Below are 24167 nucleotides of genomic sequence, written 5' to 3' on the forward strand. Positions count from 1 at the left end.
CTTGTAACGGGCAATCGAGGAACTGTTCTCAGCTTGTCCCGTGCTTTCTTGCTTGTGAGAATCACAGATTTACAGTTTGCAAAGTGAGAAACACTGTCTTTTAAAAAGTCACACATTTCTCATATCACTTTAATATGTTAAAAATACCCAACTAGATGGATATGGAATCAAATACTGGGTTAAATCACTCAGGTAAAAGTATAAACTATATAAATAAACCCTGATATTGATGCGATCCAGCCCTGTGAAATGTCTTTAGAATATACAGCACTAGACCCTGATATTGATGCGATCCAGCCCTCTGAAATGTCTTTATAATATACAGCACTAGACCCTGATATTGATGTGATCCAGCCCTCTGAAATGTCTTTATACTATATAGCACTAGACCCTGATATTGATGAGATCCAGCCCTCTGAAATGCCTTTATACTATATAGCACTAGATCCTGATATTGATGTGATCCAGCCCTCTGAAATGTCTTTATAATATATAGCACTAGACCCTGATATTGATGCAATCCAGCCCTCTGAAATGTCTTTATAATATACAGCACTAGACCCTGATATTGATGCGATCCAGCCCTCTGAAATGTCTTTATAATATACAGCGCTAGACCCTGATATTGATGCGATCCAGCCCTCTGAAATGTCTTTATAATATACAGCGCTAGACCCTGATATTGATGCGATCCAGCCCTCTGAAATGTCTTTATAATATATAGCACTAGACCCTGATATTGATGCGATCCTGCCCTCTGAAATGTCTTTATAATATACAGCACTAGACCCTGATATTGATGAGATCGAGCCCTCTGAAATGCCTTTATAATATATAGCGCCAGACCCTGATATCGATGCGATCCAGCCCTCTGAAATGTCTTTATAATATACAGCGCTAGACCCTGATATTGATGCGATCCAGCCCTCTGAAATGTCTTTATTATAGCACTAGACCCTGATATTGATGCGATCCAGCCCTCTGAAATGTCTTTATTATAGCACTAGACCCTGATATTGATGTGATCCAGCCCTCTGAAATGTCTTTATTATAGCACTAGACCCTGATATCGATGCGATCCAGCCCTCTGAAATGTCTTTATAATATATAGCACTAGACCCTGATATTGATGCGATCCTGCCCTCTGAAATGTCTTTATAATATACAGCGCTAGACCCTGATATTGATGTGATCCAGCCCTCTGAAATGTCTTTATAATATATAGCACTAGACGCTGATATTGATGCGATCCAGCCCTCTGAAATGTCTTTATAATATACAGCACTAGACCCTGATATCGATGCGATCCAGCCCTCTGAAATGTCTTTATTATAGCACTAGACCCTGATATCGATGCGATCCAGCCCTCTGAAATGTCTTTATAATATATAGCACTAGACCCTGATATTGATGCGATCCTGCCCTCTGAAATGTCTTTATAATATACAGCGCTAGACCCTGATATTGATGTGATCCAGCCCTCTGAAATGTCTTTATAATATATAGCACTAGACGCTGATATTGATGCGATCCAGCCCTGTGAAATGTCTTTATAATATACAGCGCTAGACCCTGATATTGATGCGATCCAGCCCTCTGAAATGTCTTTATTATAGCACTAGACCCTGATATTGATGCGATCCAGCCCTCTGAAATGTCTTTATTATAGCACTAGACCCTGATATTGATGCGATCCAGCCCTCTGAAATGTCTTTCAAGTTCTCTTCAGCACTCTCAGGGTGTTTTGTGTCTCATTTTGCAACACTAACAGGATTTCTTTTCTCCTTTCATAAGGACAGGAGTTTGTTAAAGCCTGGAGTAAGCGATTTGGAGACGAGACTTGCTGTGTATTTCTGTTGCTAGCAGTGTGAGACTTTGACCTTGTCTCGTTGGGTATGGCACTGGAGCGAGGAGGATACTGTGTTTCTTTACTGTGCCTCTGTCACACGGTGTATACCAGCGCTGAGCAAACACCATCCATCAATCACTAGCAGGGAGCTGGCCAGAATAATAGAAACACCCGCCATAGCATTGTCAATCAGGCGTCAATAGAACCCAAAGCGTTCCAGTTAGACCCGCCTTGTATCACTCCTGTTAATGCTCCCAGAATATAACGGCAGTGAATGGGACTAAGCGGGCGGTGATATTAACAGGAGTGTCTTGGTTTTTTTGTTATGCATTTCCTGTACCATAGTGTAGTTCACCATGGAGGCAGTGCGGTCCAGTGGTTAAAGTCCAGCAGGTCACCGGTTCAAATCCCACCTCTGCCACTGACTGACTCGCTGTGTGTGACCCTGAGCAAGTCACTTCACCTCCTTGTGCTCCATCCTGCGGATGAGATGTTAAATCCATGTCCTATTGGAAGTGACTCTGCATATAATGCACAGTTCACAGCCTACCTCTGTAAAGCACTTTGTGATGGAGGTCCACTATGAAAGGAGCTATATAAAGATATTATTAATATGCTTCACCATACCTCCACGTGCTTTATTCCACTTTATTTTTTACTGTGGGACACTTTTCTAAGGGTTAGTTTACCCTGGTTTGTTTTTTAATATGATTTACGATACCTCTCTCTGCTTCATTACACTTTGCTATGCTTTTACTGTGAGAAATTTTAACAAGACGAGGTATGCTGAAATACCTGCTAATGCAGCTTGTCTGTTGTCTAACTGTTACATTTCAGACTTGAAAAACAGGTGTTTTGACTTCCCCACAATTGTTTTTTCTTTCATTATCTCAAAAATATGCAGTTGCTATGATGTGTTTCAAACTTAAGTCAAGCCCCACTTTCTCTATCTCTACTCCTCCAGCACAGAGGGAGGCTGTTCAGAGAGTATAAGAGCCTCCCTTTCTTGTTCTCTGCTCCACCAGTACAGAGCAGAGGGAGGCTGTTCAGAGAGTAGAAGAGCCTCTCTTTCTCTTTCTCTGCTCCTCTAGCACAGAGGGAGGCTGTTCAGAGAGTATAAGAGCCTCCCTTTCTCGTTCTCTGCTCCACCAGTACAGAGGGAGACTGTTCAGAGAGTATAAGAGCCTCCCTTTCTCTTTCTCTGCTCCTCCAGCACAGAGGGAGACTGTTCAGAGAGTATAAGAGCCTCCCTTTCTCGTTCTCTGCTCCACCAGTACAGAGGGAGACTGTTCAGAGAGTATGAGCCTCCCTTTCTCTTTCTCTGCTCCTCTAGCACAGAGGGAGGCTGTTCAGAGAGAATAAGAGCCTCCCTTTCTCGTTCTCTGCTCCACCAGTACAGAGCAGTGGGAGGCTGTTCAGAGGGTAGAAGAGCCTCTCTTTCTTTCTCTGCTCCTCCAGCACAGAGGGAGGCTCTTCAGAGAGTATAAGAGCCTCTCTTTCTCTCATCCTCCAGCACAGAGGGAGGCTGTTCAGAGAGTATAAGAGCCTCTCTTTCTCTTTCTCTGCTCCTCCAGCACAGAGGGAGGCTGTTCAGAGAGTATAAGAGCCTCTCTTTCTTTCTCTGCTCCTCCAGCACAGAGGGAGGCTGTTCAGAGAGTATAAGAGCCTCTCTTTCTCTGTAGGTATGTGGTATTTGAAGGCTGTTGTGAGTGAGCAGTCTTGCTTCTATCTGGATCTGTGTTGGTTGGTAAATATTTAGAGAAGGCTGGGTCAGTTTCATACCAGACACACCCCGCACAAGGAGCAGTGACGGCCATGTGAGCCAATCCTTGTATTTTGTAAGGAATCTACGATCCACAAAGAAACTGGCATTTAAAGGAAGGGCAAAACAGGTGAGATTGCTGGAATTGTTTCGCTGGCACTTTAATGACAGCGGTCTAAACTTGCAGTTTTGAAAGAAACACATTTAAACCACCTTGTGGAAGGCTAACGTTGCGGTCAAGGCTGAATTAGCAGACGCTGAGGCGGAAGACTGCAGTCCAGCGCGGCTGGGCACTTGCATTAAAAAATAAAAAAAACAGGATTCAAACAGACAAAACAAGACACAAACCAAACCCCCGCACCCAAGCAGCGCTCTCCAGCGTAGTGGCCAGGAGCCCCAGCTGCTCCCAGTCACTTCCATAACCCTCCCCAATAGCACAGGATCTGGCTCCTTTCAAACCAGCCGGCTGGGCTCAATCCATCATCACTTAAACCACAGCCACATTCCACACATGGATTTAGCAGGGCTGAGATTTTAACCCCACCCCTGCCAGACTTAAATTCAAAGTATATAAACTTATATTTATACCAAAAAATACAGAAACGCTGTTTTCATGGGCAGGGCTTCAGCCACTTACCTATTATTAGACCTAGCAATATTAACACACAGGTCCATCTTTTTCATCTACTGAAGATATTTTGCTTTTGTTCTGGGAATGTTATAGTACTTATTGGTAATGTAATTTATATATATATATATATATATATATATATATATATATATATATATATATATATATATAGTAATGTAAAAACCGGAATAATTACCTAGTACATTTTTAACCCTTAACCCTTAACCCTGATTTTCTTCCCAGTTTAGAAAGTCCAGTGACATTCCCTCTCTGCAGCAGCTCCACAGCTCAGGAGAGCTGAAGGTCAGCGCGTGTCTTCTGATCCTAACGCCAATCGCCTCTTTCCATCTAGGAAGTTAAGAGTGGATATCGGGGCGCTACCAGCCCCTGGAGGACAAAGGTCAGCCCTGCAGGTGTCCGCTTGAGTTCACCAGTACCTGTCCGGTGGGGTCCGCTGTGGCACGAGGAGGAGAAACGGCCCCTGCTGGTTTTGTCTCCCGAACCCACGGGAACGCCAGAGCCACTGCGATACTCCCTCCAGGAATCCCCAGCGAAGACCAGAGACTTAACACAGCCAGGAACCTGCACTCCCCTGACTCTGTGACTCCCCCTGCACACCACGTGGCCGTGCCTTTACCAGGGGAGACCCTCGGGGACCCCTGCGCTCCCCTGACTGTGTGACTCCCCCTGCACACCACGCGGCCGTGCCTTTACCAGGGGAGACCCTCGGGGACCCCTGTGCTCCCCTGACTGTGTGACTCCCCCTGCACACCACGCAGCCGTGCCTTTACCAGGAGAGACCCTCGGGGACCCTTGCGCTCACCTGACTGTGTGACTCCCCCTGCGCACCACGCGGCCGTGCCTTTACCAGGGGAGACCCTCGGGGACCCTTGCCAGTATTTTTAGATTGTATATTTTCTACGACTGACATCTCTTGGAAAGCCTGTTTTGTCTTACTCACAAACAATAACATAATTCTCTTGTACAAACAGCTGGTCTATGTTTGAGTACATTGTGTCCAGCAGAGCCCCCTAGTGTTTGCCCAGCGGTACTCCACACTGTCCCGGTGTCTATCTGCTGTATTATTGAATTGTGGTTTGTCACACTTGTACTTTGCTTGAACAAAAGTTATTGTATTTCTTGCTCTTATTGTATTACTTGTATTGTAACACTTGAAATGTATTTGCTTACGATTGTAAGTCGCCCTGGATAAGGGCGTCGGCTAAGAAATAAATAATAATAATAATAATAATAATAATAGACCTCTATGAGCTGTCACAAAGGAATGCAGAGAAGTGTTCAGTGGTCCTAACGTTGATGATAGAGAAACTTTGGAAGCTACACTTGGTGGTTGTCAGTGCGCATGCCCGACACAGTGCAGTGGTTTGGTTGTGTTGTCAGTGTGTTTGTGTTTGTGGTTGTCAGGTTGATCTGCGGGTAGGGTGCTGTGTTTGCATTTAATAACAGTGAAGATAGCGTCCCAGCTGCCCCTCCCCGCACTGTGTGGGTGTGACAGCGCTGAGTCACGACCTCTTTCTCTGGGAGTGTTCCAGTGCTAAACCTCCCATTTGGTGTTCGGATCTGACATTTCTGTGCCACGTTTCTGCTCAGTTCTGTGTGGCGTCTGATTCCTTTTTTCCCCAATAAGATAGACAATAGAATATCATCTTTTTATACGCCGCCCCGCTTTCTTTAGAATAGATTTTGTTTCGCCCCTCACCACTTGGCAAGTCAACATTTAGCTAACATTACTAACACATAAATCAGTGAAAAAATACATATAACTTAAATATTTATTTATTTTTTTACGCTTGGCGAGTCAACATTTACCTAACGGATACATCTAAAATAAACAACAGTATCGTTCAGCAATAAATCTGAAACAAAAAAATCAATCTGGGTTTTCACAAAACAAATATTTATTTTGCTCGTTAAATCTGTAGTTACCCTGCAAACGAGCCCTCGCCCGTTTGACGCGTTTGATTTACACTGTGCTGCGGAGCTGCGCAGAGACACTTTCACTCCGCGTCCCCTCCTCCTCCTCTGCAGACTGCGATGCCAAAAACAATGTATTTCAAAACTTTCAGGAATGTGTTCGTTATAAAATACACGATTTACATTAAACCCGGCTAAAACACGGTTAAAATACGCTTTGCGCCCAGTCATGGAAGCGCTTTTCACTGTAGTTTCACTAACACACGCCACTTCAATCTCTCCGGATCTGTAAGAGTCCTAGAGCAGAGGTTCAAACTGTGGGGGGCGCTGACACCGGACTGGAAAATAGTTTTTTTTTTTCGGACTCCCTGGCGATTGTAAAAGCTCTGCGGTAAATGGTTCGGTGAGCCTCCGGGATGAATGACTCTGAGGGCGAGAGGCAGACTGGAATTCAGCACAGAGAGATGTGCGCACCGCTGCTCTAGTCTGGAGTGCTGCAGACCCACCGGGAGGACGGGAACATTTCCCCGGGGCCCGACGCCTCGAAAGGGGCCCAACGCCCCGAAGGGGGGCCCTGATGAATGGGGAACTTTTTTTTTATTTAATATATATAAAATATTTTAAAACAACTATGCTTCTGTGGTGTAATGATTGTGTATCCAGGCGCTGTCAAACACTTCATTTCACACAATGATTTGAACTTTAGCATTTCATATTTTACTCCACGCCATGAGAATATATATATATATATATATATATATATATATATATATATATATATATATATAAACATATGTCATATACCGAGTATACAGTTTATGTGTGACGTCGATTCCATCTGATACAGACTATACAGCACAAAGAAATCCAGATGCCTATATGCTATATCACGTCAATATTTATGTATTATTTTTATTAGTTTATTTAGCAGATGCCTTTATCCATGGCGACTTACAGAGACTCGGGTGTGTGAACTATGCATCAGCTGCAGAGCCACTTACAACTACGTCTCACCCGCAAGACGGAGCACAAGGAGGTGAAGTGACTTGCTCAGGGTCACACAATGAGTCAGTGGCTGAGGTGGGATTTGGGGACCTCCTGGTTACAAGCCCTTTTCTTTAACCACTGGACCACACAGCCTCCTGTTATGTATGTAACTCCAATCCTGAAACGCCAGATGTTAGGAAGCTTCCGGTCATTAAAACAGCCGAGTCCGGCATGGCTGCACAAGCGCGTTTCTAACATAACACTCCCCTTTCTCTAAACAACACAAACAGAGCAATACACATTTTTTTTTATTCAGCGCTGGCGTATTGTGAGCAGTGTTTGTGGGGTTTGTACTGGTCTTAAGAAACCGTATAAATGCTGCGGGCTGTAGACTGCCTGTTGGTAAGCACTTCATAATCACGCATCGTTTCCCTCTGTGCCTCCCTGTAGAAAAAAATAAAGAGGCAGGCCGGGATTTGCTCTGGTATGTGGTCTGCGTGATTTGATAGTTCAGGTGAGCGAACCTCCCCCTTGTTCAATAGAATAATCAACGCCTTGCTATTGACGATAGCATTGAAATCTTACAATTAGGGCGGATGGCCTTTATGCGCTACACCTCGCTCCCCGTCGTTATGTATTCGGTACATGCTAATTATACAGCATACACGCCTTCATTTACAAATACATTCCCTTAAGCAGTGTTATAACATCTCATGCCTGCGCAAAACCCAACAGCTCACCTCTGTGTTTTGCTTATCTTTGGCTGTGGTGAAGCCTTTAAAAGTTTGAAACTATTTGAAAGATCTGCGCCTTTGCGCGTATGTCACACTGCGGAAGGAGGGAGTTATGTGGAAATACAGTAACCGGGTTATTTACCAGATTTGAAAATACATCATTAAATAGCTTTTAATAAAATGTACCAGCGTTACTGATTAGCATTAGAATTAAAAATCACTGACAGTATTTCCTGTTCGTGGGACCCCATTATGGACGCTGAAGAAGCCCCGGCTAGCAGAGCGCAGCATTACCAGCGATGGCCAGACTAGCAAAGAAGCGTCTTGAAATGATTTAGACAAGAAAAACACCTGACCCCTCAGTGATAAACAAATACACGATTTACTTGAATGAGCAGTTCGGCTATTTTCACCTGGACTCAAGTGCGTCATTCTACCCCTTGAGGCAGCGGCACCTGCTGAGCTCCATGACGTAACGCCGTGCCTCAGCGACCCAGCCCATGTATTGTCTGTCCCTATCTGTAATAATCTGATCTCCCTCATGTTTTGTTAGTGTATCAGTGTTAGTTTTGTTACAGTTTCGAAGGCAGTTTTGGTTTCTGATAAGAAACGTTTTGCCCCCCTATCGAGCCCCACCCAATTCTTCCTTCCTCTAGGCTGAATAGATTCAGAATAGATACTTTAGATGAGTAGTGAGGTATTTTTCAGGAGGAATTTGAGGGGTTTGGTTCTATAATGTATTCAATACAATGGCTGAAACACCCAGGCCAGATATTCAATGAATCATTTTGCTGTTACAAGTCAATTAAACACTTAATTAACTTTGAATGTCATGTTTGTAGTTCATTAAATAGACTACACAAGTCCATAATAAAAACGAATACTTTTAAGAACATTTCTGGTTGACAGCACCCTGGCTATCCTTATTAAAATGTAGCAGGGTTTTCACTGGCACTAAGGCATCTGATTCCGCGGCTGTCAGTATCTGCACAAAACTAACTTAATAGAAATTTCACCTTCTTGAAACGTAAAGTCAATTAAATAGAAGTATTTCAGCCCTGATGTTAAACTCCTTCAAGGGCTTCCTACTGCCAGGTGAATCTGTGTTAAAGGACCAGCTTTAGATCTTAAAAACTCAAACCAACACGCTATATTTCTAATTGAGTTCATTTAAAAACACATCAAAATTCAACATTATTATTATTTATTTCTTAGCAGACGCCCTTATCCAGGGCGACTTACAATTCTTACAAGATATCACATTATTTATACATACAATTACCCATTTATACAGTTGGGTTTTTACTGGAGCAATCTAGGTAAAGTACCTTGCTCAAGAGTACAACAGCAGTGTCCCCCACCTGGGATTGAACCCACGACCCTCCGGTCAAGAGTCCAGAGCCCTAACCACTACTCCACACTGCTGCAATATGTAGGAGAGATTATATAAAACAACACAGAATCGCCTCTCAAACGTGAGAGAAAAAAGCAAATGCAGCAACAGTTCAACACTACAAATAAACACAACATGAATGACCTACAATTTGTAGTTCTATAAGAAATACAATAACATGACATGCAAATAGATGAATATCCACAGTAGCCTGCCATGCTGTCTGGTTTAAATAGCTCCAGCACCATGCTGTCTGGTTTAAATAGCCCCAGCACCATGCTGTCTGGTTTAAATAGCTCCATCACCATGCTGTCTGGTTTAAATAGCTCCATCACCATGCTGTCTGGTTTAAATAGCTCCTGCACCATGCTGTCTGGTTTAAATAGCCCCAGCACCATGCTGTCTGGTTTAAATAGCTCCTGCACCATGCTGTCTGGTTTAAATAGCCCCAGCACCATGCTGTCTGGTTTAAATAGCTCCATCACCGTGCTGTCTGGTTTAAATAGCTCCATCACCATGCTGTCTGGTTTAAATAGCTCCTGCACCATGCTGTCTGGTTTAAATAGCTCCAGCACCATGCTGTCTGGTTTAAATAGCTCCATCACCGTGCTGTCTGGTTTAAATAGCTCCATCACCATGCTGTCTGGTTTAAATAGCTCCTGCACCATGCTGTCTGGTTTAAATAGCCCCAGCACCATGCTGTCTGGTTTAAATAGCTCCATCACCGTGCTGTCTGGTTTAAATAGCTCCATCACCATGCTGTCTGGTTTAAATAGCTCCATCACCATGCTGTCTGGTTTAAATAGCTCCTGCACCATGCTGTCTGGTTTAAATAGCTCCAGCACCATGCTGTCTGGTTTAAATAGCTCCTGCACCATGCTGTCTGGTTTAAATAGCTCCAGCACCATGCTGTCTGGTTTAAATAGCTCCAGCATCATGCTGTCTGGTTTAAATAGCTCCAGCACCATGCTGTCTGGTTTAAAGAGCTCCAGCACCATGCTGTCTGGTTTAAATAGCTCCTGCACCATGCTGCCTGGTTTAAACCGAAAGGAACAGAAGGATTGTATCAGTGGTAACTATGTGGTTGAACTCTGTGGTGAATGACATCACAAGCACATTAAGAGATTTAAATAGAAATAAGTGTGGTTACCATGGCATCCACTGTTTGTTTTCAAACACACTTTCTCCTGATCAAGGTGTGTTAAACATAACGAAACGTTGGGAAGTTGGCTCTCTTGAGCATATATATATATATATATATATATATATATATATATATATATATATATATATATATATATATATATGTATTTTACCTTGCTCTTAATTGTATTAATACTTGTACGTTGATTCTTGAAATATATTTTTGTTTATGGATAAGGGCGTCTGCTAAGAAATAAATAATAATAATAATAATATTAGTTCAAAGCATATATATATATATATATATAATGTCGTGTATTAAATATACAGGGAGCTATGTGAGATTTTTTATCACATAATTCAATGTCTTCTTTTTCAGATTTCACACACTGCTGTGGGGGTAGAGCTAGAGCCCCACCTTGTGGACAAAGTAGGCATTGCACGATCATGCATGACTCAATGATGACAGAGGAGCAGTATTACAGAATAATATAGAAGCATAATCCAATCAGCTGGTCACATGACGAGGGGTGGGTGTGTCCTGATTATCCACCAATGGGACAGGAAGCTTGCAGAGGGGTGAGGGGCTAGTTAGAACAGAAAAGAGAGGAAAATAAATCACATCACATAAAGGCGAGAGAATTACAAAAGTCAATGCAAGAGTTAAATAAAATGCAAATAAAGGAATGAGGAGATGTGGGAGGATGGTAGTGGGAGGTGTATTCAGGTACAGTGGTGGTGTTGTGCTAACTCCCAATGGGCTGTCTGCTATGAGTTGCTTGTTGCTCTCTGGTCTTTCTTTCATGAAGCGTTTTGGTTGCACAGAAAGCTGATCTGGAATGGCTGTCACCAGTTGTCCAGTGCTTGCTGTGCAGTGGGGTGTGTCTTTGTGTCTCTGCTCAGCTCAGCATGTCTGGGGCTGACCTCCTCTCCAGGAGGGGGCGGTGCTGCAGAATGGAGCTGCTCTCGCACTCTCTCCCTGCCCAGGCTGCCCAGCAGAGTGCTGATCTCAGGGCACAGCGGGTGCAGCTCCCAGGCCACACTGTCCGACAGGCACTGGCAGGCTGCAGAGACGTGCTGGAGCCAAGCTGAGCCAGCAGGGCGGCGCTGCAGTACCCTCTCCCACAGCCCAGGCGGCGACAGAGAGCTGGGGTGCTGCAGCGTTCTCTTCACAATCTCCTGGTAGCCAGACAGCACGGCCTCTGCAAAGATCAAGGCACGCAGTCAACGGGAAACAGTGCAAAGACTTTGAAAAGAGTGATGTGAATGGAGTGATTTTTTCTGACAGTACCTATAGACGCTTGGTCCTGCATCCCAGCCTGTCTCCTCTCTCTGCTCTCTGGCCCGCTCGCTGTCTCCTCTGCTTCTCCACTGAGCTGCAAAATATCCTACAGGAGAAGAGACGGCTACTATTGCTTTGATATCTTAGAAGGTAAAACTTACACAGTGAATCATGCAATTGACAGGCTAATTGTACCAATAATGCATGGCTCATTCCAACTCGATCCAAACACACCTCAATGCATTGTGTGTCATTTCAATAACATTTATAACATCTGATCGTTTTTTTACATTTGTGTGCCCTGGTCTGCTCTGAGCTCACCGGTCGCCTGGCCAGCAGAGTGCGCTGTAGCGTGGGGAGGAGAACCAGTCCTTGCCTCTCTAACCTAGCACCAGAGCCAACGCTCCCTGTGGAATCCGCAGCCAAGATCTGTGACTTCATACAGCCAGGAACCAGCGCTCCCCTGACTGAGTGACTCCCCCTGCACACCACGCGGCCGTGCCTTTACCAGGGGAGACCCTCGGAGACCCCTGCGCTCCCCTGACAGTGTGACTCCCCCTGCACACCACGCGGCCGTGCCTTTACCAGGGGAGACCCTCGGAGACCCCTGCGCTCCCCTGACTGTGTGACTCCCCCTGCACACCACGCGGCCGTGCCTTTACCAGGGGAGACCCTCGGAGACCCCTGCGCTCCCCTGACAGTGTGACTCCCCCTGCACACCACGTGGCCGTGCCTTTACCAGGGGAGACCCTCAGGGAGCCCTTGATATTGTTAACTGCTGCTGATGAGACGCTGAGTGTGAGACTGACCTGCAATGCTTGGTTGACAGTGTTCAGGTATTCGAGTTGTGCCGACACACTGTGCATCATCCTCCAACACGCAGGGAGGCAGCGCAACTCTCCGGTAATCAGGGATCGCAGAGCAATCAGCCTGGAGGAGAGAGAGAGAGAGAGAGAGAGAGAGAGAGAGAGAGAGAGAGGGGGGGGGAGAGAGAGAGAGAGAGAGAGAGAGGGAGACAGAGAGAGGGAGGAGAGAGAGAGAGAGAGAGGGAGAGAGAGGGGGGGAGAGAGAGAGAGAGAGAGAGAGAGAGAGGGAGACAGAAGGAGACAGAGAGAGGGAGGAGAGAGAGAGAGTACATTAAAGCATATTTAAAAACCTGGCAAACCACGGTGGACTATGATAAATGCACAGCATAACCATGAGAAAAGCATGGCGGAACACTGCAAAATGACCAAGCTGAAATCCTGTGGACTTCCATGCGACGCACAGTCGAGAGAAATGCATGAATGAACCAGCCTCAATCTGTGTGGTGATGAGACTGCAGTGTGTGATTCTATTGCTCGTTCCTCACCTGTATGTCTCTGTGTGGTGATCAGACTGCAGTGTGTGATTCTATTGCTCGTTCCCCACCTGTATGTCTCTGTGTGGTGATCAGACTGCAGTGTGTGATTCTATTGCTCGTTCCCCACCTGTATGTCTCTGTGTGGTGATCAGACTGCAGTGTGTGATTCTATTTCTTGTTCCTCACCTGTATGTCTCTGTGTGGTGATCAGACTGCAGGGTGTGATTCTATTGCTCGTTCCCCACCTGTATGTCTCTGTGTGGTGATCAGACTGCGGTGTGTGATTCTATTGCTCGTTCCTCACCTGTATGTCTCTGTGTGGTGATCAGACTGCAGTGTGTGATTCTATTGCATGTTCCTCACCTGTATGTCTCTGTGTGGTGATCAGACTGCAGGGTGTAATTCTATTGCTCGTTCCTCACCTGTATGTCTCTGTGTGGTGATGAGACTGCAGTGTGTGATTCTATTGCTCGGTCCTCACCTGTATGTCTCTGTGTGGTGATCAGACTGCAGTGTGTGATTCTATTGCTCGTTCCTCACCTGTATGTCTCTGTGTGGTGATCAGACTGCAGTGTGTGATTCTATTGCATGTTCCTCATCTGTATGTCTCTGTGTGGTGATCAGACTGCAGGGTGTGATTCTATTGCTCGTTCCTCACCTGTATGTCTCTGTGTGGTGATCAGACTGCAGTGTGTGATTCTATTGCTCGTTCCTCACCTGTATGTCTCTGTGTGGTGATCAGACTGCAGTGTGTGATTCTATTGTTCGTTCCTCACCTGTATGTCTCTGTGTGGTGATCAGACTGCAGCGTGTGATTCTATTTCTTGTTCCTCACCTGTATGTCTCTGTGTGGTGATCAGACTGCAGGGTGTGATTCTATTGCTCGGTCCTCACCTGTATGTCTCTGTGTGGTGATGAGACTGCAGCGTGTGATTCTATTGCTCGTTCCTCACCTGTATGTCTCTGTGTGGTGATCAGACTGCAGGGTGTGATTCTATTGCTCGTTCCTCACCTGTATGTCTCTGTGTGGTGATCAGACTGCAGTGTGTGATTCTATTGCACGTTCCCCACCTGTATGTCTGCAGCAGGTCTCCCTTCTGGAAGCTGTCTCCAATCTGGGGCTCCAGGGCTGACATCACTTCCTGTAGGTTTGCACTGCTGAAAGGGTCGCCCACTGGCCCTGGAGAACAGGAGTGTGATCGGGTTCAAGGACAATGGTAAAGCATATTAAAGAAAACTGGGCAAACCACAGCATGGTAAATGCATAGTATACTCAAGGGGCGAAGCAAGGGGAAACTGGTGCGGAAATTAACTTTAATAATGGTTAGGGCTGTAAATTGCTTATTTCACGGCAATTCACTGTCTAAAAATAGGTATTTCAAGATATTTCATGATTAAACATATGCAGTGTGTGTTCAAGCATTAGACAGGAAGCAAACTATACCAGCTGCCAGGTTCCTGACTGCAGTGCAACTGGTAGTGCGTCAATCAGGCAAACGTTTGCTGTATTTATTTATAAGTGATAAAGAAATATATATATATATTTACACGATTCTTCCAGAAATGGGAGTTTTCACAGAGAACCCCATATTACACGCAAATGGGTACATTTCACAGAGCTCATGAACAAGATAGAGTTATTTTTATAATTTAAAATAAGTCTAAGAAGTCACTTTCCACCTGACGTATGAACTCTAAAGTCCTCTGAACTAAGAAACAAACAAAACATTAAGAACACACACACACACAAAAACAATATGTTTGCAAGATTTTTCATTTTTTTCCCTAACTGCATTGAATGCAATCGGAACGGCTGGGATGAACTCTGATGGCTAGTCCAGCTGTGCGATAGCCGGACTCAGAGGCCATGGCAGTGCTTGGCTGCAAATCATAACACTGCTGATAATCCTGCCAACCCTGCTTCTCTGTCTGCAGCTTCCTAGCCTGCCGATCCTGGAACTCCATTTTCAAAAGCTTCATTCTGATTTCCTCCGGGACGTCCGCGATGATGAAAGCCACGGTGCTCTTCAGCAGCAGGAACAAGTGTTCGCAAGCCACGAGGGCGATCAGGATGTGGGTGGAGGGGTAATCCCTGAAGAAGGAATGAAATTCAGGGGAGATCCAAACCAGGGCACAGTTGGTGACGATAGCGACCGTCCCGAGGCACTCGAAAGCCAGCTGCCAGACTCCGATACCGGCTGACGGCACGGGGAAGGGCCTACGCACCACTTTGCACAGCTTGAAGGCGTCAAAGCGGATCTCTGTTAAGTTGTTGAGCAGGCACCAGATGGCTGCTTGAGGGCAGACGCTGGAGAACAACGTCATGTAGCCAAACATCATGAAAAGCTCCAGGTAGTCTTCAAACTCGCTTTCGTAGGGATCCTTGGTTCCTTCCAGCTGGATGTGGAGCAAGGCCAGGGATCGCAGAGGAGAGCTTGGCTCTTCGTTGAGCTCTTGGGTGCTTTTGAGGAGCTGCTCTCTCCAGAGGGTCCCCAGATAAGGCAGGATTGTCTCATTGATCTGGCCGATGGCCTGCTTGGTGATGAGCTGGGCGGTGATATTCTCCAACAGCTTATCCAGATCTTGGACGCAGAACGCCGTGTAGAAGTGGACACCGAAGCTGTTGACGAAGTAGAAGACCAGGAGCTTGGCCACCAGGAAGTTCTGATGTTCCGAAGCCAGCCGGTGGTTCTCCCACTCCGTGAAGTCCTTGGCCAGATTCCGGTAGACCTTGTTTTGGGCGACCAAGACCACCGTGTGGATAACTTCCGGGACAAACGTCAGGGCGCGGCTGAAGGCGCTTTGAGAGTAGAGGTCGAAATCGTCTGCGAGGGAATCCAAACGGCGGTAGATGATCGCGATGTTAGCGGAGATGAGCAGGTTGGCCAATACGAAGGGCAGGGACCCCAGAAAGATCCGACGGTATCGTTCCCTGCTGGGGAAAATGGGTTCCTTGAGTCCTGTGATGGGGCTGACCCCCAAAGGGCCTCCAAAACCCATCCGAGGCGCCTCCATTTCTTCCTCCTTCTGCAGGGTCCCCCACTGAAAAGCCAGGACGTTGCTCTTCCGTTTCCAGCCCTCGAGGAAGAGGGTGGACCACATGATGTTGGTCAAGGCGGAGAGGCAGAAGCGGAGGGCACCAGGGGAGAAGTAAAACAGCAGGTATGCAGCAGACCTGAGGAGCAGGGCTCGAGTGAAGCAGCTCAGGAAGGCGAAGAAGAAGGCCACCGATTCCCCGAAGTAGGCCCGGATGTCTTTCAGGGGCTGCCTGAACACCTGGAGCCTGCCGTACCACTTCCCCTCCAGCTCCTTCAGCAGCAGGGGGTCGTGCAGCGGGTACATCTCCCTCAAGAGGTGGCTGGCGATCAGCTTCCTGAAGATGGACTTGCCAGGATACAGCTGGGCTGCAGGTTCCCCCGGCACATGCTCCTCTGTGTCGGCCCTCAGGTTATCCAGGGCGTGCTTGACGATGTGCAGAGCCTCGGCGGAGGTGAGAAAGCCACCGTTTCCTTCTCGGAAGTTGAGGAAGCTGTGTCTCTCGGCGTAGCTAAACACCTTGGGCGTCCCTGCGAGATCTTCCTTCAGGAGACCCATCTCCTCCGCCCCTTCCAGGAGCCTGTCCAAGGTGGCTGCCACCAACACCACGGTCCCTTCCGTCCCCTCCGACCGGCTGACCACCTTGGCGAGCAGGTCCGCCCCTCCTTCTTCTCTGGATCCCAGGATTCTTCCCAAGAGCCAGTTTTCGGTCTCTCTCTGGATACGAGGGTTGAGTTCTATGACAACCAGCGCTAGGATCTCTTGAGAGTCGATGTCTGCAGCTGGAAGCGGGCTGTGGGACTCTACAATCCCTGCTGTGGCCGTAGCCTCCGCAAGCTCGCTCACAGCGGCTCTCAGCTCAGTCAGCTCCTCAGTCTGAAGAGCTACCAAGTCTTTTTTCCAGCTGTTGGTGATACTACTGTGAGTCCGCCTACTAGAGCTTTTCAACCACTCCAAGTCCGAGGTCTCATTGCCTCCCATTCTCAGTAGACGACCCCCCGGAACTCCTGCAGAGAGAATCGCGGAACTCCCCTTCTCAGTGGATGACCCCCCAGAACTCCTGAAGAGAGAATCACGGAACTCCCCTTCTCAGTGGACGACCCCCCCGGAATTCCTGCAGAGAGAATCGCTGAACTCCCCTTCTCAGTGGATGACCCCCCAGAACTCCTGAAGAGAGAATCACTGAACTCCCCTTCTCAGTGGATGACCCCCCAGAACTCCTGCAGAGAGAATCACGGAACTCCCCTTCTCAGTGCATGACCCCCCGGACCCCCAGTCTTTCTGTTAACATTCCTAGCTGCTAAAACAAATGTGCAAATGTCCAGCTTTTTTTTTTTTTTGAAGGGCTAAAATAGCTAAGCTGTGGTGCGTTTGTGACATCATTGTGATAATACACAATGTGCTGATAGTCCCTGCTCAGCGGTTAAACTTGTAATTTATACACTGTGGTGGCTACAAGTGCTGTCACATCCTTTGGTTTCAGGTAATCAGTAATTTAGCTGTCTGGGTGTACTGTTAACTAGGTAAATACTGTACCTCATCAGCGTTCAATTCAGTACCGTACAATTTTATTAATTTTATTCACTACAGTGTGGAGTAGTGGTTAGGGCTCTGGACTCTTGACTGGAGGGTCGTGGGTTCAATCCCAGGTGGGGGACACTGCTGCTGTACCCTTGAGCAAGGTACTTTACCTAGATTGCTCCAGTAAAAACCCAACTGTATAAATGGGGAATTGTATGCAAAAATAATGTGAGATCTTGTAACAACTGTAAGTCGCCCTGCATAAGGGCGTCTGCTAAGAAATAAATAATAATAATAATAATAATAATAATAATAATAATAATAATAATAATAATAATAATAATAATAATAACATAAAAGTTACTAGGAATTTATCAGTGTTTATTAAAAAAAAACAAAGGGTGCCAATCTGTAATAATAATAGTTATTTTCCGTTTCCCAGGTTATTCTGGGGGGGGTGATACTCAGGGACAGTCGGATCCCCGTCTGCTTCTGTCCTTTGTGAATGCAAACCGTGTCAAGCAGGGCAGGTTAACCTGCATCAGGGCTTCAGTTCAGTGTGTTTAACAGACAGCTCCATATTCCACTCACACACATTTCTGATTTACATAAATGTATCTACCAGATTTACGTTCGTGGCTTGTATCGGTGTAATCAATATTTTCACATGCTTGAGTTGGGCCAAGCCATTGACGGGTACATAAGGACCTTTTTATTTGATTGTGTTACATGTTCCCATGTGTTGCTACAACTGTTTACATAAGGTGTGTGTGGTGTTTTAATTTATTTTTTTTACATTTTGACCACTTTTTTAAACTTTTAAATTGCATTCCCTGCCTCAAGATGGCTTCCCATGTACCCGCATGGACCTCTCAGAACTACATTTCCCATCATCCTCCTGCTCACATATGTAACTGAGATGGGTTTACCAGTGAGCAGGAGGATGATGGGAAATGTAGTTTATATCAGGGACATGTTCTATAACCTGGTAAAAAGTGAGTCCAAAGTGAGAGTAAAGGCTGAACTGTACAGTACGTACCCACTGCCTGGCTGTGAAAAGCTGCCTGGTCCCTGGTTTGAAACACTGCCTGATAGATGCTGATGGGATCGTGTTTGGGGAAGCACAGCCAGCCTCCCTGCCCCTCCTGGATGTAATACAGGATCAAGTGCTTCACAAGGGGGACGAAACGCCACTCCGACTGGGAGGGGGTCTGGAACACCTGGAGGGGGGGGGGGGTGAACGTGACTCACAATTAAAAATGAAATGAGACAGCAAACCATCAAAGCAGAGAGCGTGTTAGTCATGGAGAATCTGGTTCTAAGTGAGGCGCTGTTTGGCTTGTAACCAGGCGGTCCCCGGTTCAAATCCCACCTCAGCCACTGACTCATTGTGTGACCCTGAGCAAGTCACTTAACCTCCTTGTGCTCCGTCTTTCGGGTGAGACGTAGTTGTAAGTGACTCTGCAGCTGATGCATAGTTCACACACCCTAGTCTCTGTAAGTCGCCTTGGATAAAGGCGTCTGCTAAATAAACAAATAATAATACTGGGAACCGGATGAGCACAGATGGGCTGGTCATTGAGGAGATCGTGATAACGGAGACTCAAATAAAACGCAAATCTTTTGTTTAGAGGCCATTTCTATAAAGGGCTTTTAATACAGTTACATTTGCCACTACCATTAAAAAGTAGGTAACCGTGCCTTTCATCCTACAAGCTCATCAGACTCGGACGTGTAGATCCACGACAAGGTGACATCACTCTTCACTGTTCCCCTATTGACTTCACATGCCTTCAGCCACTAACATGACACTTCCAACCAGGTTTTAAAATGAACATGTGTTTCTTTCAAAACTGCACACTTGAGCCCTGCGGCTGAGAGGGAAACTGGATGATTATTTTGGGCAGGGAAGGTACCTCAATGCGGAGAGCGTGCCCAGCCCTCAGGTCCTGTATGACGCGCTCGGTGAAGGCACAGGGGAAGCTCAGTACCCGCTCCTGCCCCCACACCTCTCCCCGGCCCAGGTGCACAGAGAAGGGCGTGAGGTCCTCTCTCTTCCCCAGCTCACCTAACTGGGAGTGCACTGTGGAGGAACACACGTTTAGAGAACCAGGAGAGCACAAGCTTATCCTCCCCCCGTGGGTAACACGGACCCCCAAAAGGTCAACCCTTGTAACAGTCTACCACGGTTCATATGCATGTTAGTTTTTACAATACACTTTTTTTATATGCTTTACCATACCTCTCTGGGAAACTTTTATAAGGGAACTTATAGAGGGATGGTTAATTAGGCAACGCAAGGAAGTGAAGGTTGTGTGATTTAGGATTTAATATGATGCATTGAGATGATATCAAATAAAACGCGCTGCAGTAAGGGGGTAACGTGGCCCTCAAGGGTGTCTTAGGGCCCCGCATGTGGCTCACCCCTGATCCCTGATCAAAACAGCAACGACAAGAGGAAGTGAATCGTAAAATCCTCGGATTACTGGGGAAGCATTGTAAATCACAGAGAGGTCTGGTAAAGCATAGGGAAGCATTGTAAAGCACAGAGAGGTCTGGTAAAGCATAGGGAAGCATTGTAAAGCACAGAGAGGTCTGGTAAAGCATAGGGAAGCATTGTAAAGCACGGAGAGGTCTGGTAAAGCATAGGGAAGCATTGTAAATCACAGAGAGGTCTGGAAAAGCATAGGGAAGCATTGTAAATCACAGAGAGGTCTGGTAAAGCATAGGGAAGCATTGTAAATCACAGAGAGGTCTGGTAAAGCATAGGGAAGCATTGTAAATCACAGAGAGGTCTGGTAAAGCATAGGGAAGCATTGTAAAGCACAGAGAGGTCTGGTAAAGCATAGGGAAGCATTGTAAAGCACAGAGAGGTCTGGTAAAGCATAGGGAAGCATTGTGAAGCACAGAGAGGTCTGGTAAAGCATAGGGAAGCATTGTAAATCACAGAGAGGTCTGGTAAAGCATAGGGAAGCATTGTAAATCACAGAGAGGTCTGGTAAAGCATAGGGAAGCATTGTAAAGCACAGAGAGGTCTGGTAAAGCATAGGGAAGCATTGTAAAGCACAGAGAGGTCTGGTAAAGCATAGGGAAGCATTGTAAAGCACAGAGAGGTGTGGTAAAGCATAGGGAAGCATTGTAAAGCACAGAGAGGTCTGGTAAAGCATAGGGAAGCATTGTAAAGCACAGAGAGGTCTAGTAAAGCATAGGGAAGCATTGTAAAGCACAGAGAGGTCTGGTAAAGCATAGGGAAGCATTGTAAAGCACAGAGAGGTCTAGTAAAGCATAGGGAAGCATTGTAAAGCACAGAGAGGTCTGGTAAAGCACAGAGAGGTCTGGTAAAGCATAGGGAAGCATTGTACAGCACAGAGAGGTCTGGTAAAGCATAGGGAAGCATTGTAAAGCACAGAGAGGTCTGGTAAAGCATAGGGAAGCATTGTAAAGCACAGAGAGGTCTAGTAAAGCATAGGGAAGCATTGTAAATCATAGAGAGGTCTGGTAAAGCATATTAAAAAACAAACCATGGTCAACTAACCCTTATAAAATTGTCCCACAGTAAAAGCACAGTGTAATCTGCTACTAAAGCACACTGAGGCAGAGCAGGGAGAGGGTTCAAATCCTCCCTGCCAAAAACATGTGCAAATGTGTTTCATTATTGTTTGTTAATTTATTGAATTGTTAATTATCACCTGCACCTGGCTATCATTATAAAGTAAAGCCAGGTGCAGAGTATTTAAGAAAAGCAGTTAGACTCTTCTGTGTGGAGTGCCTGACTGTGTGTGTCGTAAGACTAAGCAAACAGGAACTGGTTGTAGTGTTTTCTATTTGTGTGTTAAACTGTGTGTTTTTGTGTTATTTGTCAGGTCGCTTACTTTGTACTATTAAACGTGCGCGCAAGCGCTAAAAACCAAGTGTCGAGTCTCAGTCATTTATAGAAGCAAACGAACGACCGTGAGAGAGGCCGTGTTGATGTAGCTTTCATGAAGGTGTTATGAATGGTAAAGCGTTATTATTAGATTCAAGCACACAACAGAACCTTATTTAATCAAAAGAGATTTAACAAATCCGTCTTTGGATAGCTCCTCCAGCCCTCCGTTACGGTCGACCGCGCTGGCTGTCTGCTGCTTACCGATTCTGGCGTAGGCCTGCAGTACCTCGGAGAGGCAGCCGGGGGGCGCTGTGATGTAACAGAACTCGGTCGCTTGGAGGGAGCAGAGGAAGGGACTGAGCGTGCCCAGCCAGGAGGAGGGGGGCTGTATGGCCAGGGCCATCCTCACCTGAGCCAATCACAACGGGACAATGTTAGGACTGCTTTTTTTTTTAATTACATTTTCAGAATGTTATAAACACTCTGCAAAAATCTGAACTGAACTGATCCCACTCCTCACTTCCCTTGTGTGTGTGTGTGTGTGTGTGTGTGTGTGTGTGCGTCACTGTGTATCGGTGTATGTGTGTGTGTGTGTGTGTGTGTGTGTGTGTGTGTGTGTGTGTGTGTGTGTGTGTGCGTCACTGTGTATCGGTGTATGTGTGTGTGTGTCAGTGTGTGTGTGTGTGTGTGTGTGTGTGTGTGTGTGTGTGTGTGTGTGCGTCACTGTGTATCGGTGTATGTGTGTGTGTGTCAGTGTGTGTGTGTGTGTGTGTGTGTGTGTGTGTGTGTGTGTGTGTGCGTCACTGTGTATCGGTGTATGTGTGTATGTGTTAGTGTGTGTGTGTGTGGGGGGGGGTGTGGGGGTGTGTGTGTATCAGTGTGTGTGTGTGTGTGTGTGTGTGTGTGTATTGGGGGTGTGTGCATCAGTGTGTGTGTTTTGTCTGTGTTTGTGTGTGCGTGCGTGCGTGCGTGTGTGTGTGTGTTTGTGTGTGTGTGGGTGTGTGTGTGTGTGTGTGTCTGTGTGTGTGTGTGTGTGTGTGTGTGTGTATGTATTAGTGTGTGTGTGTGTGTGTGTGTGTGTGTGTGTTCCTGCAGTACCTTGAAGGACCCCGCTCTGGCTGGGCTGCTGCTCAGGGGTGCTGCCCTGCGCAGAGTGGAGTGAAGCAGTGTGGGGTGTGCCGCTCTCAGAGCACTCCGGAGGCCGCAGTCAAAGAGGGGACCCTGCTGTGACAGTGCTGGGGTCCCAGGCAGGGCTCGCTGCAGGATCTCAGAGTCACACTCCCCCCACAGCTCCATCCTGGGGTTCAGACAAACGAGGACAGAGCAAACATCCTGAAGACAAACTTCATCACCATAAAATGAACACCTCTGCCACCTCGCAACTACACACAGGAGTTTACTACTAATACACATTGACAAAGTACTGCAAACTACTGAGCACCCCCGTAGAAAAGCACAGCAGAGTGTAAGAAAGCACAGTGAAAGCATAGAGAAGCATTGTAAAGCACAGAGAGGTCTGGTAAAGCATAGGGAAGCATTGTAAAGCACAGAGAGGTCTGGTAAAGCATAGGGAAGCATTGTAAAGCACAGAGAGGTCTGGTAAAGCACAGGGAAGCATTGTAAAGCACAGAGAGGTCTGGTAAAGCATAGGGAAGCATTGTAAAGCACAGAGAGGTATTGTAAAGCATAGGGAAGTATTGTAAAGCACAGAGAGGTCTGGTAAAGCATAGGGAAGCATTGTAAAGCACAGAGAGGTGTGGTAAAGCATAGGGAAGCATTGTAAAGCACAGAGAGGCAAGGTAAAGCATAGGGAAGCATTGTAAAGCACAGAGAGGTCTGGTAAAGCATAGGGAAGCATTGTAAAGCACAGAGAGGCACGGTAAAGCATATTGAAAAAGCATGACACAATGTCCCTTTGAATCTGGGTGCGGACACAGGGTATGATAGCAGAAGTCTTGCGCCTCACCTTAGCGCTGCCCTCCTGAACTCATTCACCACTCTGGGGTAGGGGTTTGAGGGGAGGGGGGAGGAGGAGAAGATCTCCTGCAGACAGCTGTGCCAATGCTGGTCCACTTTACAATCCACCAGGTACTGGGGGGAGAAAACAGAATGCAACTGGACTGTCACTGGGGAAGCGCTGTGTATCAATGAAAACGAGTCAGCATACTGGAAAGTCAGGTTCTGTAGAAACAGATTCAATATGTTAACAGCAGCTTTTTGCCTGATTTTTATTTATTTTTCATTTAGATTTATGGTTTCTAAGTGTTCGCTGGCAGGGTCTAACCAAGCTGAGAGCGTGCTTTCTCTTTGTATGACAGACACAGCGAAGACTGTGCGAGAAATACATTTGATTAGGTAACCAGCGAACACTTAGAAACGCACATTATAGTATATTCTATCATTCTAACCTGAGTTAGTGCTGTGTGCTGTGCAGCCCCAGTCCCTCTCTGACAGGTTTATACAGCGCTCTTCAGTATACCTGTGTTAGTGCTGTGTGCTGTGCAGCCCCAGTCCCTCTCTCTGACAGGTTTATACAGCGCTCTTCAGTATACCTGTGTTAGTGCTGTGTGCTGTGCAGCCCCAGCCCCTCTCTCTGACAGGTTTATACAGCGCTCTTCAGTATACCTGTGTTAGTGTTGTGTGCTGTGCAGCCCCAGTCCCTCTCTCTGACAGGTTTATACAGC

At 46.4% G+C, this 24167-nt stretch overlaps 1 protein-coding gene across 1 annotated transcript; it reads right to left on the bottom strand.

Annotated features, from left to right (window-relative positions):
• Positions 1-10582: 10582 nt before the first annotated feature.
• Positions 10583-24029, bottom strand: LOC131705010 (uncharacterized). Its single transcript, XM_059006884.1, has 10 exons — positions 23963-24029; positions 23450-23574; positions 22582-22780; positions 21745-21892; positions 19532-19698; positions 18655-18835; positions 14130-14238; positions 12526-12646; positions 11726-11822; positions 10583-11636 (listed from the first exon to the last, which is right to left on the bottom strand). Exons 3-10 carry the CDS (start codon positions 22777-22779, stop codon positions 11281-11283), a joined length of 1377 nt encoding a protein of 458 aa, XP_058862867.1. The 5' UTR covers position 22780; positions 23450-23574; positions 23963-24029; the 3' UTR covers positions 10583-11280.
• Between the last annotated feature and the right edge of the window lie 138 nt (positions 24030-24167).

The sequence above is a fragment of the Acipenser ruthenus genome, chromosome 34, assembly GCF_902713425.1.
Source record: "Acipenser ruthenus chromosome 34, fAciRut3.2 maternal haplotype, whole genome shotgun sequence".
In the NCBI taxonomy this organism is placed as follows: domain Eukaryota; kingdom Metazoa; phylum Chordata; class Actinopteri; order Acipenseriformes; family Acipenseridae; genus Acipenser; species Acipenser ruthenus.

Bases quoted from the DNA above. Each gene is read 5' to 3' on its own strand.
- LOC131705010 (XM_059006884.1), bottom strand. From the start codon at position 22,779: ATGGAGCTGTGGGGGGAGTGTGACTCTGAGATCCTGCAGCGAGCCCTG. The intron at 21,893-22,581 runs GTACTGCAGGAA...TGATTGGCTCAG, and splicing joins CCAGAGCGGGGTCCTTCAAG to GTGAGGATGGCCCTGGCCAT. The intron at 19,699-21,744 runs GTAAGCAGCAGA...GTTCCTCCACAG, and splicing joins GCAGGCCTACGCCAGAATCG to TGCACTCCCAGTTAGGTGAG.